This window comes from Ovis aries, chromosome 4 (assembly GCF_016772045.2).
Source record: "Ovis aries strain OAR_USU_Benz2616 breed Rambouillet chromosome 4, ARS-UI_Ramb_v3.0, whole genome shotgun sequence".
In the NCBI taxonomy this organism is placed as follows: Eukaryota; Metazoa; Chordata; class Mammalia; order Artiodactyla; family Bovidae; genus Ovis; species Ovis aries.
In genome coordinates, this window is record NC_056057.1 from 82634483 (window position 1) to 82656572 (window position 22090).

General features: G+C 35.3%; 1 protein-coding gene across 4 annotated transcripts in view; it reads right to left on the bottom strand.

Annotated features, from left to right (window-relative positions):
* CDK13 (cyclin dependent kinase 13) overlaps positions 1 to 22090 on the bottom strand; it is a 134289-nt gene that overhangs the window by 32098 nt on the left and 80101 nt on the right. For all 4 annotated transcript variants that reach the window (XM_027968753.3, XM_027968752.3, XM_042249225.2 and 1 more), the window contains exons 6-7: positions 7627 to 7816; positions 6296 to 6352 (exon numbers count right to left, since the gene is read on the bottom strand). In XM_027968753.3, the coding sequence (XP_027824554.1) occupies positions 6296 to 6352; positions 7627 to 7816 (247 nt within the window). The remainder of the gene's footprint in view (positions 1 to 6295; positions 6353 to 7626; positions 7817 to 22090) is intronic.

Consider the following 22090-nt stretch of genomic DNA (forward strand, 5'->3'; position numbering starts at 1 on the left):
AATGAGACCAGGGACTTGGTCAATCTTTTATATCTCTTAATACGCAGCCAACAGGTATTACCTGGGTAGGGTTTGGCATATAGTAAGTACTTATTAATATTCTTAATCAACTGATTTATGCCATAACTATCAATATATAACAATAAACACAATCTTTTCTTCATGCCTTTTTCCCATTCCCTTCTAATTTTATCCCACTTTCCTCCTTTTGATATTTTTTTAGAAAAATAAATTTCTGTATCATAAGATTGCTACAGAAAAATATAAGTAATTTTTTTTTCCAATTGCTGTCATCTTAGGATCACTTGTACATTATTACACATGCAAATTTAGAAGTCCTATAAACACCTATGTCTTAACTTATAAGGAAATTTATTATCTTGCAAACCTGCTTCCCATTTCCTGTCTCAGCAAACAGCATCACAGTTTATGGCAGAGACTACAAAGCTGTTTCCTAAAATCTGTCCTTCCTTTCTTGATAGGAGCTGCCCACCTACACGACATCTCCCATCCTCACTCCAGTTAAGTATGGCTTTGTGCCCAAGTTCTTGCCAAAGGAAAGTGAACACAGGTACCATTTCTAGCTTGGCTCACAACACCACTCCTTTCTCTTTTCTAGATTCAAGCTGACAGACATGGTGACAGACTTGGAAGGTGGAAGGCATGTGAAGACAGACAGCAAATCTTCCAATCTGGATCCTTAAATGACTGCGTGAAGCAGAGTCAACACTTCATCTAATAATATGGTAAAATACTCTCAATTTTGCATCAAGGTAAAGTAACAACTATTCCAGATTACTGAGTGAGAAATACAAACTTCTTACTCTTTAAGCCACTGAATTTTGAGGTCCTCTTTGTTATAAATTTAGTTTATCCTAATTAATAAGTCATTTATTCAGTTCCTTAAGCAGAAATCTTACCATAGGGGTAAAGGCAGGAATATGTCTACCAACATGTCAACCATCAAATTCTAACAATTCTGTATCTTATGATGAAATTCATCTCCATCTTTACAACAGCTATGCCCATTGCCTAGTTTAGCTATGATTATCCTACTGAGGTTTATTCAATAGCTTTATAACTGACTGCCCTTGCATGCAGGCTTACAAGGTCAATTTACTTTCCAAAGTGCAGCCAAAGTGATAATATAAAATAAAATGCCGATGTTTAATGCAATACACACTGCTGTCTCCAGGAGAATATCCACACGAGACCTGTAAAATTACTTGGTTCTTGCTCTGACTTCACTCGACTATCATTTCCCTAAGAAGGCTGAGCAAATGCTCATTTCTAGAGCTAGAAGATAGAGCCAGGGAGAGAACAGAACTGGCAAAAGAACTTTAAAAAAGACAGGGGTGTTTTAATTATATTTCAAATGTTTTAATAAACATTGCAAGTAAGTTTTTTAAATCTATTTTTAAAGTTAATACTGACCAGAGACAACAAAAACTATTGTTTTATTAAAGTCAGAGAAAAACTCATGATAATTTACGCAAAACTTTCACAAAATTGTGTCATGCCTCAGTTTTATCTTAGTGCTTAATGAGGAAAAAGCAAACAGAGAAAGTATGCAGACAGGACTCTAAAAAAAAGAAAACTCAAAGGTAGGTGGAATTAGCAGAGAATAAGGCCAATCTTGAATTACCCAATTTAATAATCATTTATAGTGTTATCAAGAGAATATTTCATGGTATGATTAGGATATTGTGTTTACAAATGTAAAAACAAAAGTATAAGACACTGAAACTGTTTTGAAACTAGGACATTTAAATTCCAAGAAAGCTAAAGTACTGATGTAATAATGAAAATAGATCATCCAAAGTTACACAAATAAATGAAAATCCAGAGTCCTCAAAACTAAACATTTAGAACTTGGTCTACTGGTTTGGCTACTCGCAGTCAACATCTTAAAGGTGGTTTTGCTTAGATCACAAAGAGAAAACACAAACTGAAGTGACATCATACATCTGACTTTTTTTTTTTTGCTTCATGGACTAAAAAAATTGTGGTACTGACATGTCTACCCAGTCTTTTCACACACACACACAGGAAAAAAAACAAATTCACCCCTACTAAAAAAGAAACATCACTGAAAAATATACACTGAGGTTCTTAGTGTTACAGAATAAATTAATACTTTAAAACACTCCTAAAAATAAAAAAAAAGAATTTTTATTCCAATTTATTCCCACAATTAAATTCCAAGCAATAAATTCCATAACCCAGCAGACAGACACACACAAAATCCCACAGACATTAAATTAGAAAACAAAAAACAGTAACTCTAACAAGCTGTTACTCTTAGATGGCTAGAAACTAACTTCATAAAAATCCAGAAATAATGGTCTCAACATTGAATATTCTGATTTTCAACTTCTACTGAGTATCTTCTGCAAATAAGTCTCATTAACAGTTTTTGTTTTTTTTTTGGGGGGGGGGAAGGCAGAAACTATTTGTTTAGTCCACTAGGGAAGTGACACCACCACCAGTTATTTTTCAAAGCTTCTACTTTAATGTGGCTAATAAGGTAATAAATTGTAAAGCCATCAGACTTATAAATAATTTTCATGGTAAATCACAGGTAATTTTAAATATTTGATGCTATCAAAATATTATTAGATAGATAAGGTGCTTTAAGGGAGATTCAGAAATGGAAGTATCACACAACTTGCTGGAAGACTAAATGAGTATATTTTATTTGGCAAAAATAAAATATAACATTTGAAGGGCCAACAACTAATCTTAATATAATTAATACAACATATTCAAGGATCAGAATTAATCAAGCAGTTACCATGAAAGTGTTTTATGTTTTAAAGCATATAAAACACAAAAGTTTTAAATGATACCTGTTTTTAAATAATTATAATTCTAGCTCTAGTGAAAAGACAAGAACAGAAAAAGCCAGCCCTAAGGAGGCAATTAATTCTGAATATAATTTCATCTAGAACCTGGACAAGCAGCAATAGGTGGCTCTCCCATTCATACCCTACATAGGTTTGGGAAAATTTAGTTTGGGCTTTAATGGCAATCTTACGAAAAGCCACTAGATGGCGATATTGTCTTCAAATGTTTACAAATCTTTTATTCATGTTAACTTTCAGAACCAAGAAATAATACACGTTTTTCAATAAACTATAAATATCTTAGGTATTTGAAATTCTTTATCTTAAAAGTTGAGAATAATGAAATACAGAGAGATTAACTGACTTGTTCAATATTCCATAACTGGTAAAATAGCAATGCCAGGCCTAGAGCCAAAGTTTCCTGATTTAGGCCTAAGGATTTTGAGTTCTTAGCATTGAAGAAGTAAATGTTCTAAGCTATAGTTTCTTATCTAAAGGTGAAATTAATTTCAACTTATATACAAACTAGATATTTTTCTTCATATGAGTCAATCACATAAAGAGAAAAAGATACCCCATTACTTGGAAAAGCACTGGGGCCAAGACCTAGTAAAATAAACACTCAGAAAGAGGGTTTATCATTGTGGCTCAAAGTCTTGGGAAAAGTTGGACCTAAACAAGCTACTAAAAAACTGAACAGATATGAAAAAATGGGGCAAAAACTCCAATTCTCAAGTTCTTTTTTTTCCCCAAAGCCAAATAAGGCAAAGCATTAATACTGATGTTCAAAGTGAGAAAATGATTCTACAACTTTAAGGGAATTATTTTCCCCCTAGTTTTAGCCCAGTGGTTCACCTTCTTTCTATTGTAGCACACAGGACAGAAGAGATTCATACTGGTCACCCTCTACTTCATGTTCAATTCCTACACGGACTAGCTGTAGCTCTGTCTAGGTTTTCTCACTCAAAAAAAGACATACCAAATCAAATAACAGTGATAAGCTGAAATTTGCTCTATTTTAAAACAAAAAACCCTAGGATAATTTCTTGAATACTTCATCCTATCTGTAATAGCTAATTATACTCAGAAAGTTTTTCAAAGTTATCTTAATATTTAGATCAGGGTATTATGGTTTCTTTCTGGTTCTAATAACAAAGAAATATGGATGAAAATCATTTGCTGTATATTTCAAGGAATATCTAGAGAATTTGGGATACTACAGTGAATCTGCTAAAGGCAGTGAATTTCAGTATTATTAAAATTTGCTGGAATAATATGTTTAAAGTCATTCCATTAAGTTAAGCCTACTTATTTACTGATTTTAAAGAAATCGGAATTATTTGAATCTGAAAAAAGTAATTTTTTAAAACTACATAACCTTGAAGGATAGGATATTTGCTTGTAAAACAAAATGATACACCAAGTTTTTAACTTGCAAATTTGAATAAGGAGAAAATTTCAGTATACATTACCTGAAGATGCAAAGTTAAGGGATTTTAAATTTTCCATTCAGCAAGACAATGAGGACCAAGTCTCAGTTAACATGCCAAACCCCTGACACTCCACTGAAACCCAACATTCCATTAAAAAAAAAAATTCAATGGGAGAGAGGATTCAGACATAAAATTTGGCTCTCTAGGTTTTCTGGAACATACTTATTCCATGTGGACAAATATCTGCATAAAAAGAATCATCAGATGGAAAATGGTAATTTAGCTGTTCTCCATCTCCACTGAAACCTAACATGAAAACAAGAGGAACAGGATTTATAGTCAAAGTACGAGAGACATATACTTGTATTAAGAAAGGATAACCAAACTACAATGAAATCTCAGTGAACCAGCTATGCAAGTGAAGTTTTGGATTAAATACACTTATGAACCTATGCTAAGAGTCAGACACGACTGAGTGACTTCACTTTCACTTTTCACTTTCATGCACTGGAGAAGGAAATAGCAACCCACTCCAGTGCTTGCCTGGAGAATCCCAGGGATGGGGGAGCCTAATGGGCTGCCGTCTATGGGGTCGTACAGAGTCGGACACAACTGAAACGACAGCAGCAGCAGCAGCAGCATGAACCTATATATTTCTTTCCTTCAAATTCTACCAAGAGGCATTATTATATAGGATGGAAAGAATAAATAAGTGGAAGTTGGAAACTTAAAGCTACATACTCTAGATGATATTAACCAACACTTTTGAATATTTCAAGTCACTCAACCCTTTCTGGGTCTGTTTTCTCAAATGGAAATGAAGCTGTTAAGCTCTAGAACAACTTAAGCAAACAAGCAAAAGCATACAACCTTTCCTTTAAATATTAATTAGGTAAAACAAATAAAGGCAGAAAAGCCAGGGCTAAAGTACATATAGGGGACTGGAACACTGTCCACACCGTGGTCTGAGGTTAAAATGAACTCTAATGTATCCCAAACATACCATCTAAAAATCACTAAATTCTAAAAATAATTTTCAGAATTATGTCACAGGCACTACAAGATTAAAATATAAACTACTTTTTAATTCTAAAAAAATATTTTTAAAAAGAATTTTTTTTCAAGTAACCAGAAACTGGCAAACATTCAGTGAACATAAATACCTATTGTTAAGAATTCCAAATTAACTGACACTTTACTATATCCAATTATGATTACACTAAGTAAATTACAGAATTGTCATAAAGAATTTAACATATATATAACATATATCAATTTAAAGAAACAACACTGACAAGAAAGGAATGGGCTAAACTGGAGATATTAAACCCAGTTAAATTCAAAGTTTATCTACATAAGCTGCACTATTTCAGAAAAATATTTTATTTTGAAATTCCGTATTATTCTTCCGAGACTAATCCTAGTAAAACAAGTCATATTTCAATACCATCATCCCTTGGAGCTAAATGGGATACAAATCCCAACCTTAGCCAGAGAGACTCCACACAAAGAAGTAGGTTGTTTAAGTAAAAGGTTCTAATGAATTTAAAAGAAACAGACGCAACTACAGATATAACTACTACTAAAAAAATGTTTAAGGAAGTTTAAAATAATAACTAAAACAGAAAAATAAGCTTTAACATGTAACATAAACAGCATTTACTAAGGTTTTTCACTAAACACAAAATTGTAAACATCTTACTGTCTAAATATGCATTAGAAATTTAAGCATGAATTCTTTTTAAAATATTCCTAAGCTCATTTAAGAAACTTTTAAAAGAAAATTATATTTAACTCGAGATATTAAAAGTATCTTTTATTTTTACACTGATTTAATGTACAAATTCTTATAAATAAAAGTCAATCCAACATGATATAAAACATTATTTCATGTATTTAACCATGAAAAGAAAATTTCCCATTTGTTAAAAAAATAAAATATCAATAAGGTATTTTTAATATAGCTTCTAAAACTGGTCACTAATGTCTACAATATTCATTTGAAAATATTCTTACCTTTCTTCTGAGCTATACAATCGGGCAAGTCCAAAATCTGCAAGCTTAATCTGTCCTCTGATGGAAGTAAGATAAAATAAACAAAAAGTATTAGTTTATTCTGAATTGATGGTACACATTCTCTATTTCTAGAACTAACTAGTAACTTTGATTGCATTGCAGTACCCAAGGCTCTATAGGAAAAGGCAAATAGATAAGCTTACAACAATATAAGGCAAAAAAAATCAGTACTTTTCTTTGGATAATTTCAGCTACTATTACACCAGTACTATTATTATATATATTATTATACATAAAAGTACTAATATAACAAGTTTCTCAGTATTATCCAGTTCCTATTTAGAAAAGTACGCTTCAATGAAAATTAACAATGTGAAGTAACTTGTATTACTTTGGTAATAATACAGATTACCTGTTCAATTCCAGCCAAAAATGCACAAAACCAAATCATATCATTTTAAATTTATTTAATTTTCCAATTCTTAAGAGTGACTACATGCTCTACAGAATACTTCCTATTGACCAAAATCAGGATCAGGCATGCCTTACTTTAACAAACAGTGGCAATTACAATAGAATTATCAGAGTTCAGGTTATGCTACCAGTAAAATATTTAACATAAACATTGAATATATATGTAGGTATGTACGTACATGTATATAAACACTTCAAAAATAGTTCACTTAAAAACTGTGACTTTTTTAAAAAAAGATCCAAATTAAGAAAGATTCTAAAATCCGGTTTTAATCTAAAACTTAAATCATATTGTTAGAACCATTCATATCATTTGGAAGACTATCACACAAGGTCAACTAAGTACTGGGAGCCGGGAGGTGCTTATAATGCTCAGTAGTCTTCCCTTCCGTTTCTCTTCTCCACTGAGGTATGACAGTTGTTATTCAGCAACAACAACAAAAGGAGGGATTAAATAGTTTTCCCAAGTTCACTTAAACTAGTATATAGTTTACGGATACTAGAATATTGATTCAAACTACTCTGTGGATTCAAACTCAGGCCTGTGACTCCTCAATCCCTATAAGGTTAAAGAGACTCTAAAGTTCTTTAGAGGTTTGATCCACTTAATTCTATTAAATTGCTTAGACTGAGAAGGAATCTCAACAAGTCAACAAAGTTTATCCCACATACATTACAAACTATTATGGGAAGTTAATTAATTGAAGTATATTTAACACAACTTGAGATGTAGTCCAAACTGTAATACTGATCATGTTAAAAATATTTTCAACAATAAAAAACTAATTTTTAAATTTCATCAAGGTAGATAATATATAAGATTCATTTTAAATATATATGTCAAACTTTTATCATACCTATTGTTTAGAAGAATATTTGAACATTTAATATCTCGATGCAAAAAGTTCTTCTTATGACAATAATCCAGACCTTCCATGAGCTGTCTCATAAATGACTTTATGTGATTTTCATTAAAATGAACCAAGCCTGATTCCAACAGTCCCATCAGATCATGGTCCATATATTCAAACACCAGATAAAATGCACCTAAGAATAAGAATAATTAATACATTGAAGATTTTATTCTTATAACTTTATTACAGCTTCAAAATTTTTAAAAAACAAAGTGCTGGGGAGAAAACTAATCCTTTAAAAGAACTGATACTTTTGTCATTTAATAATGTTTACTCTCTTCTCTCTGAATCTAGTATCAATAACATCCAAAAGATATATCTAACCAACTTTCTTCCCTTAAAGAAAATTACTATGATATAAAATCAACACGGCTAATTTCCATACTGCATAATTTCTGGGTATGATTAATACAAAATAAATTCTTAGCTGTTTTACTTACTGAACAAACTGTTTCTTGGCAAAAGCTGAAAAAAATCAGTATAGTTCATCAAAGAATATTTAAGAATGTTACAAGGGTTACTTTTAATTACAAAACTAGTCCGGGTCCAGTTGGGCTTTATATGACTTCTAGTAAGTCTTCAATAAATGTAAAATTTAATTCTTTTTACAGCTCCAGAGTATGTGAAACCATACAAACTACAGCTTAATTTTATAAAAACTTATTAATCTGACTGCTAAAACATACAACAGCACATAGCACATACTTACATGATACAAATGATAAATTCAAAATTCTTAAACGAAACTTGCACAAACTAAATCCAAAGCTATTATCTATACATATCTCACTCAAGCAGTTTAGTCTACCAATCAAAGACTGAAAAAGCTAATAAAATTTCATACATCTATCTTTCAAAGTAAAAAAGCTATCAATACACCAAAAACACATCGGAAGAAAGTTCCCAATCAGTTCCTAATGAAAAACAGAGCAAAGGGAATTCCCTGGCAGTCCAGTGGTTAGAACAGGCAATTTCACAGCAGGGCCTAGGTTTAATCTGGGCTCTGGGGATCCTGAAAGTCATGCGGCAAGGCAAAAAAATAAAAATAAAATTGAACAACTAGAGCAAAGATTTCATAGCAACCTTGCGTTGGGATATTTTCTTAAAAGTTTATAACAGCATTTCCCTGAAACAATTACAGTCATATTTAACAGTAAAATGCCAGATGTTGCACACAAGACAAGAATGTTCATTACTACTAATTGTTCTAGAACTTAGTAAGTAAAATTAAAAACAAATATTGTTTAAGTGACAAAAACAAGATTACTGGTAGAAAACATGACAATCTCCGCAGATCTAAAAGAAATTTTAAAAAAGAAAAAGATACATTAGAAAAACTATATACAAAAAACATTAGTCCAGGGGATTCCCTTGTGGCTCAGCTGCTACAGAATATGCCTACAATGCAGAAGACCTCAGTTCGATCCCTGGGTTGGGAAGATCCCATGGAGAAGGGAAAGGCTACCCACTCCAGTATTCTGTCCTGGAGAATTTCATGGACTGTATAGTCTATGGGGTTGCAAAGAGTCGGACAGGACTGAACGACTTTCACGCCAAGAAAGTCTTCTTACATGCCAGCAACAATTACAACTTCAAATTAGAAACAACTAGAAAGTAAATTAAAAGGACTCCACAACAGAAGAACAAATACTAAAAATGACACATGGACATCACCAGATGGTCAACACCAAAATAAGATTGATTATATTCTTTGCAGCCAAAGATGGAAAAGCTCTATACAGTCAGCAAAAACAAGACCAGGAGCTGGCTGTGGCTCAGATCATGAACTCCTTATTGCCAAATTCAGACTAAAAGTGACGGAAGTGGGGAAAACAACTAGACCATTGAGGTATGACATAAATCAAATCCCTTATGACCATCCAGTGGAAATGAGAAACAGATTTAAGGGACTAGATCTGACAGACTCAGTGCGTGATGAACTATGGATGGAGGATCGTGACACTGTAAAGGAGACAGGAATAAAGACCATCCCCAAGAAAAAGAAATGCAAAAAGCAAAATGACTGTCTGAGGCCTTACAAATAGCTGTGAAAAGAAGAGAAGTGAAAAGCAAAGGAGAAAAGGAAAGATATACCCTTCTCAATGCAGAGTTCCAAAGAATAGCAAAGAGAGATGAGAAAACCATCCTCAGCGATCAGTGCAAAGAAATAGAAGAAAAACATAGAATGGGAAAGACTAGAGAGCTCTTCAAGAAAATTAGAGATACCAAGGGAACATTTCTTACAAAGATGGGCACAATGAAGGGCAGAAATTGTATGTACCTAACAGAAGAGATTAAGAAGAGATGGCAAGAATACACAGAAGAACTGCACAAAAAAGATCTTCACGACCCAGATAATCATGATGGTGTGATCACCCACCTAGAGTCAGACAGCCTGGAATGTGAAGTCAAGTGGGCCTTCCGAAGCATTACTACGAACAAAGCTAGTGGAGGTGATGGAATTCCAGTGGAGCTATTTCAAATCCTAAAAGATGATGCTGCAAAAGTTCTTCACTCACTATGTCAGCAAATTTGGAAAACTCAGCAGTGGCCACAGGACTGGAAAAGGTCGGTTTTCATTCCAATCCCAAAGAGGGGCAATGCAAAAGAATGTTCAAACTAACGCACAATTGCACTTATCTCCCATGCTAGTAGAGTAATACTCAAAATTCTCCAAGCCAGGTTTTAACAGTATGTGAACCATGAACTTCCAGATGTTCAAGCTGGTTTTAGAAAAGGCAGAGGAACCAGAGATCAAATTGCCAACATCTGCTGGATCATCGAAAAAGCAAGAGAGTTCCAGAAAAACATCTATTTCTGCTTTATGACGATGCCAAAGCCTTTGACTGTGTGGATCACAATAAACTGGAAAATTCTGAAGGAGATGGGAATACCAGACCATGTGACCTGCCTCTTGAGAAACCTGTACACACGTCAGGAAGCAACAGAATTGGACATGGAACAACAGACTGGTTCCAAATAGGAAAAGGAGTACATCAAGGCTGTATATTGTCACCCTGCTTATTTAACTTATATGCAGAGTACATCATGAGAAACGCTGGGCTGGATGAAGCACAAGCTGGAATCAAGATTGCCAGGAGAAATACCAATAACTTCAGATATGCAGATGACACCACCCTTATGGAGGAAAGTGAAGAGGAACTAAAGAGCCTCTTGATGAAAGTGAAAAAGCAAAGTGAAAAAGTTTACTTAAAACTCAACATTCAGAAAATGAAGATCACGGCATCCAGTCCCATGACTTCATGGCAAATAGATGGGCAACAGTGGAAACAGTGTCAGACTTTATTTTGGGGGGCTCCAAAATCACTGCAGATGGTGACTGCAGTCATTAAATTAAAAGATGCTTACTCCTTGGAAGGAAAGTCATGACCAACCTAGACAGCACATTAAAAGCAGAGGAGACATTACTTTGCCAACAAAGGTCTGTCTAGTCAAGGCTACGGTTTTTCCAGTGGCCATGTATAGATGTGAGAATTGGACTATAAAGAAAGCTGAGCACTGAAGAACTGATGCTTTTGAACTGTGGTGTTGGAGAAGACTCTTGAGAGTCCCTTGGACTGCAAGGAGATCCAACCAGTCCATCCTAAAGGAGATCAGTCTTAGGTGTTCATTGGAAGGACTGATGTTGAAGCTGAAGGTCCAATACTTTGGCCAGCTGATGTGAAGAGCTGACTCATTTGAAAAGACCCTGATGCTGGAAGATTGAGGGCAGGAGAAGAAAGGGATGACAGAGGATGAGAGGGTTGGATGACATCACCGACTCAATGGACATGGGTTTGGGTAGACTCCGGGAGTTGGTGTTGGACAGGGAGGCCTGGAGTGCTGTGGTTCATAGGGTCGCAAAGAGTCGGACACAACTGAGACTGAACTGAAACCTTAATGACAATTTTAAAAATTTATTAACAATTCATCAAATTGTAAAATTCTGTATTTTAATGCAATTTCAGTAAAAGAACCAATTATTTCTTTTTATTTCTTTTGCTGTAAGAACACTTAACTTGACAAACTAATTCTAAATTCACCTTGAAGAAAAAAAAACCAGAGTATCAGCCAAAACATTTCTGAAAATAAACACCTGCCCTACCAGAAATTAATGTGTCCTATTGTACTACTGGGGCTTCCCTGGTGGCTCAGAGGGTAAAGCGCCTGCCTGCAATGCGGGAGACCTGGGTTTGATCCCTGGGTCTGATCCCTGGGTCGAGAAGTTCCCCTGGAGAAGGAAATGGCAACTCACTCCAGTATCCTTGCCTGGAGAATCCCATGGATGGAAGAGCCTGGTGGGCTATAGTCCATGGGGTCTCAAAGAGTCGGACATGACTGAGCAAGCTCACTTCACTTCATTGTACTATTGAGACAACAGAAAAATGCATAAAATACATACCAGGAAAGAAAAAAAATCCAAACATATCTAATAATTATGAAAACAGTGATTTTAAATTAGTGAAGGAAAAAAAAAAAAAAAAAGGCAAAAAAGAACTGGGACAAAAGTGTAACCCAAAAGGAGATTGGGAATTACACCAAAATCAAACCTGTTAAAAAACTCACAAATTTCACTAAATAAAAATTTAGAAACACATACATGAGAAATAAATATGGAACAGAGGTAAAAGGGAAATAAATGCCAAGCTGAAGAAACATATTTATATCATAACACATTAATTTTCATAACATAAAAGTCTTACAAATTAGTAACTAAAAAGTATCATTTGAATGCAGAGTTCCAAAAAATAGCAAGAAGACATAAGAAAGCCTTCCTCAGTGATCAATACAAGAAATAGAGAAAAACAATAGAATGGGAAAGACTCTCTACAAGAGATCTCCACAAGAAAATTAGAGATACCAAAGGAACATTTCATGCAAAGATGGGCTCAGTAAAGGAGAGAAATGGTATGGACCTAACAGAAGCAGAAGATATTAAGAAGAGGTGGTAATAATACACAGAACTATACAGATAAGATCTTCAAGACCCAGATAGTCATGGTAAAATAACATCTACAGCCAGAAACCCTGGAATGCGAAGTCAAGTGGGCCTTAGGAAGCATCACTACAAACAAACAGAGTGGAATTTCAGTTGAGCTATTTCAAATCCTGAAAGATGATGCTGTGAAAGTGCTGCACTCAATATGCCAGCAAATTTGGAAAACTCAGCAGTAGCCACAGGACTGGAAAGATCAGTTTTCATTCCAATCCCACAAAATGGCAATTTCAAAGAAAGCTCAAACTACCGCACAATTGCATTCAGCTCACATGCCGGCATATAATGCTACAAATTCTCCCAAGCCAGGCTTTAACAGTATGTGAACCATGAACTTCCAGATGTTCAAGCTGGTTTTAGAAAACGCAGAGAAACCAGAGATCAAATTGACAACATTCGTTGGATCATTGAAAAAGCAAGAGTTCCAGAAAAACATCTACTTCTGTTTTATTGACTATACCAAAGCCTTTGACTGTGTGGATCACAACAAACTGAGGAAAATTCTTAAAGAGATGGGAATACCAGACCACCTGACCTGCCTCTTGGGAAATCTGTATGCACATCAGGAAGCAACAGTTAGAACTGGACATGGAACAACAAAAGGACTGATTCCAAATAGGGAAAGGAGTACGTCACCCTGCTTATTTAACTTAAATGCAAAGTACATTGTCACCCTGCTTATTTAACTTAAATGCAAAGTACATCATGGGAAATGCTGGGCTGGGTGAAGCACAAGCTGGAATCAAGATTGCTGGGAGAAACATCAATAAACTCAGATACGCACATGATACCACTCTTAAAGCAGAAAGCAAAGAAAAATTAAAGAGCCTCTTGATGAAAGTAAAAGAGAAGAATGAAAAAGTTGATTTAAAACTCAATATTCAGAAAACTAAGATCATGGCATCTGGTCCCATCACTCCATGACAAACAGATGGAGAAATAGTGACAGGCTTTATTTTGGGGGGGGGGGGGGCTCCTGCAGATGGGGACTGCAGCCGTGGAATTAAAAGACACTTGCTCCTTGGAAGAAAAGTTACGACCATCCGAGACAGCATATTAGAAAGCAGAGACATTACTTTGCCAACAAAGGTCCATCTAGTCAAACCTACCATTTTTCCAGTAGTCATGTATGGATGTGAGAGTTGGACTACAAAGAAAGCTGAGCTCAGAAGAACTGATGGTTTTGAACTGTGGTGTTGGAGAAGACTTGAGAGTCCCTTGGACTGCAAGGAGATCAAACCAGTCCATCTTAAAGGAAATCAGTCCTGAATATTCATTGGAAGGACTGATGTTGAAGCTGAAACTACAATACTTTGGCCACTTGATGGGAAGAGCTGACTCATCTGAAAAGACCCTGATGCCGGGCAAGATTGAAGGCGGGAGGAGAATGGGACAACATAGGATGAGATGGTTGGATGGCATCACTGACTTAATGGATATGAGTTTGAGTAAACTCCAGGCATTGGTGATGGACAGGGAGACCTGGCGGGTCGCAAAGAGTCGGACATGAATGAGCGACTGAACTGAACCAAGAAAAGACCAGGAAAACAATACAAATGAAAAATTAATCAACTGTCAATATGCAGATGCCTATGTATTTAATCTCACTATTAATAAAAATACACAAATCATATATCACTTTTAACTAAGAGGAAAATATTTCCAAAGGAAATCTAGACAGTATTAAAAAAGGTATGATGTAAACATACACCGTTATATGCTGCCAGTAGTAAACTGGCATATTTACAAAATATAATTTGGCAAAGGCACCCAAAGCTTTAAAAATCCTGTGCCCTTTAACATAGCAAGGGCTTTTATAGATATTTAGCACAAGGAAATAAAGACATAAAAGATTTTTCTATAAGCATCTTCACTAAAAGTAATATAATAATACCTAAAAACATTAAACAAATAAAAAGAACAGACAGTTATTATGGTACATCTATACCATACCATGCACTCTGAAAACCATTGCAGAAGTATGTTGCTGATATGGAAATATAGTGATGATACTGAGTTAAAGTAGATTATCAAAGATTACACAGTTGATACCTCTATCTCACTACCTTTGATGGTATTAAGTAACACAGTTAATTATACAAAGAGTATCCACAGCTGAATAGCCCAATACAGTGACTACTAGCTACATGTGGCTACTGCTTACTTGAAATGTGGATGGTCTAAATGTTCCTGAAGTGTAAAACATACATTGATTTCAAAAACTCACTACAAGTAAAAAAATTAGTATCTTGATAATTTGTAAATTGTTTCCAAATGAAATAATTTATTGATATACTGGGTTAAATTAAAATATTAAAACAGTTTCAAAAAATAAGACTTAACAGATTGTGTTAAGTGAAACATAATGTCTTGCATTCTGTTTATATTTGTCTGACTCTTTGTGACCCTCTGGACTGTTGCCCACCAGGCTCCTCTGTCCCTGGGGATTGTGCAGGCAAGAACACTAGAGTGGGTTGCCATGTCCTCCTCCAGGGGATCTTCCCAACCCAGGGACTGAACCCAGGTCTCCTGCATTGCAGGCAGATTCTTTACCATCTCAGACACCAGGGAACCCTGTACTGAGTTAGAGTAAGAACTGAAACGAGCGCTAAAACTATCCCCACATGTAGATGACATAAACTTTTGTTCTCTGAAAAGACATACACATTCAATATAAAAAAAATTATTAAAAACTTTCATGGATCATTTGCCCTGAGAAGCCAGCCTCCAGGCTGTCAAAATAATCAACTAACACTTTTGAAAGGTCCACACTAACAACTGAGACCTTCCCTCAACAGTGAATTACAAGTTGCTGGCCACGTGAGAGAGCCAACCTGGAATAGATTCTCCAATCTTGGTTATACCTTCTAGTGATGATGCCCCAGTCAACATTTCATTGCAATTTTATGAAAGAATTCAAGTCAAAACTGCCTAGCTAAGGTTCCCAAACTCCTGCCCACAGAAACTGCAAAAAAAAAGTTTCCAGCATCACTTTTGAAGTACAGTTGCCAAAGATGTGAACTTACATCTAAATAATCATCTATAGCTAACTTCCATTTATAGGAAATACAAGGATTAGAAGACCAAGCTCAGTCAGTTCAGTCAGTTCGTGTCTGACCCTTTGAGATCACATGGACTGCAGCACGCCAGGCTTCCCTGTCTCTCACCAACTCATGGAGTTTGCTCAAACTCATGTCCATCGAGTCGGTGATGCCATCCAACCATCTCATCCTCTGTCATCCCCTTCTTCTGCCTTCAATCTTTCCCAGCATCAGGCTCTTCTCCAATAAGTCAGTTCTTCGCATCAGATGACCAAAGTATTGGAGCTTCAGCATCAGTCCTTCCAATGAATATTCAGAATTGATTTCCTTATGATTAACTGGTTAGATCTCCTTGCCAAGGGACTCTCAAGAGTCTTCTCCAACACCACAGTTCAAAAGCATCAATTCTTCAGCACTCCACTGTCTTTATGGTCCAACTCACATCCATACATGACTACTGGAAAAAACACAGCCTTGACTAGACAGACCGTTGTTGGCAAGGTAATGTCTCTGCTTTTTAATATGCTGTCTAGGTTGGTCATAACTTTTCTTCCAAGGAGCAAGCACCTTTTAATTTCATGGCTACAGTCCCCATCTGCAGTGATTTTGCAGCCCAAGAAAATAAAGTCTCTCACTGTTTCCATTGTTTCTCCATCTATTTGCCATGAAGTGATGGGACCAGATACCGTGATCTTAGTTTTCTGAATGTGGGGTTTTAAGCTAGCTTTTTCTTTCTCCTTTTACTTTCATCGAGAGGCTCTACAGTTCCTCTTCGCTTTCTGCCATAAGGGTGGCATCATCTGCATATCTGAGGTTATTGATGATTCTCATGGCAATCTTGATTCTACCTTTTTGCTTCATCCAGCCAGACATTTCGCATGATGTACTCTACGTATAAGTTAAATAAACTTGTGAAAATATACAACATTGGCCTACTCCTTTCCCACTTTGCAATCAGTCTTTTGTTGCATGTCTGGTTCTAACTGGTGCTACTTGACCTGCATACAGATTTCTCAGGAGGTAGGTAAGGTGGCCTGGGATTCCCACCTCTTTAAGAATTTTCCACAGTTTGTTGTGATCCACACAGTCAAAGCCCTTGGTGTAGTCAGTAAAGTAGATTTTTATTCTGGAATTCTTGCTTTTTTGATGATCCAGCAGATGTTGGCAATTTGATCTCTGGTTTCTCTGCCTTTTCTAAATCCAGCTTGAACATCTGAAAGTTCTCGGTTCACTTATCGTTGAAGCCTGGCTTGGAGAATTTTGAGCATTACTTTGCTGGCATGTGAGATGAGTGCAATTGTGTGGTAGTTTGAACATTCTTTGGCACTGCCCTTCTTTGGGACTGGAATGAAAACAGACCTCTTCCAGTCCTGTGGCCACGGCTGAGTTTTCCAAATTTTCTGGCACTTTTACAGCATCATCTTTCAGGATTTGAAACAGCTCAACTGGAATTCCATTCCTCCACTAGCTTTGTTCGTAGTGATGCTTTCTAAGGCCCACTTGACTTCACATTCCAGGATGTCTGGCTCTAGGTGAGTGATCACACCATTGTGATTATCTGGGTCGTGAAGATCTTTTTTGTACAGTTCTTCTGTGTATTCTTGCCACCTCTTCTTAATATCTTCTGCTTCTGTTAGGTCCATACCATTTCTGTCCTTTACTACCATGAAAGACAGCATATGTCAAACCCTAAACATGGTCTATTCTTCAATCAATGTTCGGTGCTCAGTCATGTCCAACTCTTTGTGACCCCATGGACTATAGCCCACAGGTTCCTCTGTCCATGGAATTCTCCAGGCAAGAATACTTGTGTGGGTTATTTCCTCCTCCAGGGGATTTTCCCAACCCAGAGATCGAACTCCAATCTCCTGCATTGTGGGCAGATTCTTTACCGTCTGAGTCTCCAGGGAAGCCATAAGTAGAGCAAAAATTTTAAAAGGCAAGAGTAGATACTACAGATCACAAGAGACTAAAGATAATATTAATCACACAGTGTGCAGATCTCTTGCTTGCATCCAGATTCAAAGAAAGCCAATTAAGAAAAATATTTTTTGAGACAACTAGGTAAATTTAAATATGGATTATTCAGTAAAACAAGGTTAGCAAAATGTGATAACTGCTAAATGTAAGGCATGGGGACAGTGGGATTCATCATACTACTTTGTCTACTTTTAACTATGTTTGAGCATTTCAGTAATACTGAATTTTTTAAATGTCTGAAAAAAACTAAATGAATGAAAAACAGAATACATTCAAGTTATCTTGAATTAAGGGATATATTTATTGTTCCCATATTTTTATTTTTCTTTTATCAAGGTTGCATATTTACATAATTTTAGGCAATGTTTTCAAACTGTATGTCATGAAATCAATTTAGTAGGTCATGACCTACATTTCAAAAAGCTTTTTTCTCTTGCGTGATATTTTTTCTTATTTTGTATTTAAACATAAAATTGCATGTAATAATATTTTTATATAGCATGCCAAGTAAAATTTCATTTTGGTAGGAATTTATATACATACATATGCTTAGAAAAATGTCCAATATCAAAATTCTAAGAGCAGTTTATCTCTGTGAGCAGATGGGTGATTTTTACTTTCTTCTTATGCTGCCATTTTCTGACTTTTCTATAAGGAACACAAATAATAAGTTTTAAATATATTAACAACTGGGCCTAGAATACAAATTTATAAGGAATAAGCAAATAACCCAAATGAAAGAAATGGCAATATCACAAATAAAGATGCACTCAGGAAGCTGAAATGTTAGACAAAGATGCTTCAGATCTCACTCTAACTGGGAAAGTACTAATCAAAAAAACAACGAGAAACCATTTTTACCTATCAGGCTGACAATATTCAGTGATGTTGAAATGAAAGGAAATGCATACACTGCTACAATTTTTTGACAAAGGCTAACAAAAGAAAATATCATTTGACCTGGATATCATACTTTTGGAAGTAAACTAAGGAAATGACATAAGCAGCATGCAAGGATACACGTATAAACACATTTCTAGCAGTACTGTTAGTAACGGGAAAAGATGGGGAAAACTGAGTGCCCATCAAGAAGAATGGTTAAATCAGCCCAGTTTATACATACCATGTCATATTATGCAGCTAGAAAAAGAAAGCTTTATCACCTTGAGATATGTTATATTCTTTAGTAAGAAAAGTAAAATATAGAATAAATAAAAGTAATTATTACCGGGGGCTTATGGTTTCTGATCCAGCAGTCAGGAGTTTGAAGTTCCCACACCCATCCTCATAGCAAATAGCAAAAGAAACTAAAAATCAACAGTTCTTAGATTATCAGAGAACTGGAGTCACAGAACAAACCAATGCCCCCAAAATTGGCGAGAGAGACAGGCAGATACAGAGAATCATCAATTCAGCAAAGCTCAGAAGCAGAAAACGCCACAACCACCATTACCAGCATAGGCAAGCCTAAATTATGATTGAAAAACTGCTGAAGACTCAGCATAAATTTAAGTTAAAACTCCAGGGGTTCCAGTCTTAGGGAAGCCCCCCCACCACCACTTTTGTGAATTTCATCACCAGGAACCTACCAGGTTATCTATCACACTGAAAACCAAGTTGTTCTTCCAGGAAAATGTGGGGGAAAAAAATCATGATGAAATATCCCTAAAGCATTCTGTTCTTTAACAAGGTCTGTCCTCAAGAGAAACTATTTTACCAGAGCCTAACCAACTGGGCATCAGTAAGAGCCTCATCAGCCTAGCAAAAAGGAAATATCCAATTCCAGAACACTCTAGTCTTTGAGTTAGGGTAAAGAAACACTAAACTCCAGTGCCTTTTAGCATTCCTGTCTCACTTAAGGGGGAACAGAAACAAGAAAACAGGTAAACATGTCTTGAGGATAGAGACTCTCTAAAAAACTGAGGCCAAATCATAGGACTACAGAAGACTTCCCTTCCCCCTATAACTTACCATCATATATAAGAACAGGGTACTACAAAATAACTATGCATCTCAGACCTTATTTAAGAAGAAGTCTCCAGGGAAACCAAAAGACAACAGGGAAGGAAATTTTAGCCTCTGATACAGCTTCAGCAAACAGCAAACACCAAACACAACCTAACTACTGGCCAGATAAATATAAAACTTTACACTGAAAGTCGATTTATCTCATTTTCTTTTACTAAATACATTATATATGCCTTTCAACAGAAAATTACAAGGCATGCTAAAACACAGTCTGAATATGGAAAACCAAGCATAATGGAATTATCACACCAAGAATTTTTAAGTAACAGTGATTAATATTCTAAGGGCTCTTATGGAAAAAATACACAACATGCAAGAACAGATGGGTACTATAAGCAGAAAAATGGAAATTTCTAAGAAACCACCAAAAGGAAATGTTGGAAATAAAAAATACTGTAAGAGAAACAAAGAATGCCTTTTGGGTTCATCAGTACACCAGATTTAAACAAGCAAAGAATCAGTGATCTTGAAGATATGTCAAAAGGAACTTCAAAGTCTGAAATGCCAAGGAAAAAAAGAAAGTGAAAAACAAAGTCCAAAATAATGTGGAACAATAACAACATAGATATAAATAGGAATACCAGAAACAAATAAGGGAATGAGGAAGGAAGGAAAGAGGAAGGGGATGGGAGGACAGAAAAAAAATATCCAACCACAAATCCAGGAAGCTTAAATATAAAGGAGGATAGATAACAAAGCATCTATACCTAGGTCTATCACATGCAACCTGTGGAGAATCAAAGACAGAAAGGAAATCTTGAAGCCAGGTTAAAAAAAAAAAACTTACCTATAGAGTAGGAAAGATAAAATGCATATTAGATTTCTCCTCAGAAGCTATACAAGCAAGAAGAGAGTGAAATGAACTATAAAGTGTTGAGCAAAAAAAAACTGACAAACTTAAATGAAGGTAGAATAAAATATTTTCCTTATTATTCACTGACCAAACAGTTAAGAGTCTGTTTAAAGCAATAACAGCAAAACTGAGTTGAGTGATTACAGCTTGTGGATAAGTAAAATGAGTAACAATAATGTTATAAGGGATAGGAGGGAGGAAATGGGAATCCTCTGTTATGAGGTACCTAAAGATCCTCTGGAGGAGAGCATGGCAACCCAATCCTGTATTCATGCCTGGAACATCTCATGGATAGAGGAACCTAGTAGACTATGGTCCACAGAGTCACAAAGACTGTCGGACACAACTGAACCATGAACTCATGCATACAACCTAAAGTAGTATAATGTTATTTTAAAGAGAACGTGGACGAACTGTAAATGTATATTGCAAACACAAGCTCAACTAAAAAAAATGTTTTTACGGATTTATATCCTCAGAAAAGAGAAGAAACAGAGTTATATAAAAAGACAAAGACAAAAGAAGGCAGAAAAAGAATAGAAGAAAAACAAGCAAGGGTAACTAATAGAAAACAAAACAAATTACAGTCGATAATAACTCAGATACATCAACAAGTACTTTAAATGCCAATGGTCTAAAATATACCAATTATTCAGAGCAGAATGTTGTACTGAATTTTTTAAAAGGCCCAACCCAATTGTATGTTGTCTACAAAAAAATCCACTTTAAACATAAAGACCAACAGAGTAATACTAAGGAAAAGAAAGCAGGAGAAACTATGTTAAACTTCAGATAGAGCTGAGTTAAGAGCAAAAGAAGTCAACAGGAATAAAGTGGAGAATTACATAACGAATGCTCATCACAGAAAGGAATCAATTCTCCGAAACATGTGTATAATGTGTATAATCCTAACAACAGTGTCAAAACTCTCCACTGCAGTTGGACACTTCAAGACCCCTCTAAGATTAACTGGCAAATTCAATACAAAGAAATTAGTAAGAACATATGTGAACACCACTATCAGTCAGCTGGATCTAATTTATGTCTATGATTCAACAACAGCAGAATAAATGCATCTTCTCAATTCCCCATCAAACATTCACCAAGACAGACCCAGTTACACACATAAAATACACTTTAAGCAAATTTAAAAGAATAGAAACCATACAAAGTATGCTATCAGACCATTAAATTAGAATTAAACTAGAAATCAGTAACAGAAAGACAGCTGAAAAACTGCAAAATACATTAAAAAAATTTTTTTTCTAAATAACATGAGTTAAAGGAGAAATCTAAAAGTTAATTTTTAAATATTTTGAAGTAAATAAAACACACTTTACCAAAACACTTGGGATACAGCAAAGCTATCGCTTAGGGCAAAATTATAGCATGGAATATATGTATATTTTTTATTGATTTAGATGTTCTTTTATAAAATCAATTACCTCTGCATCCACCCAAGGAATTAGAAAAAGAGCTAAGTAAGCAGAAGAGAAATAATAAAAATTG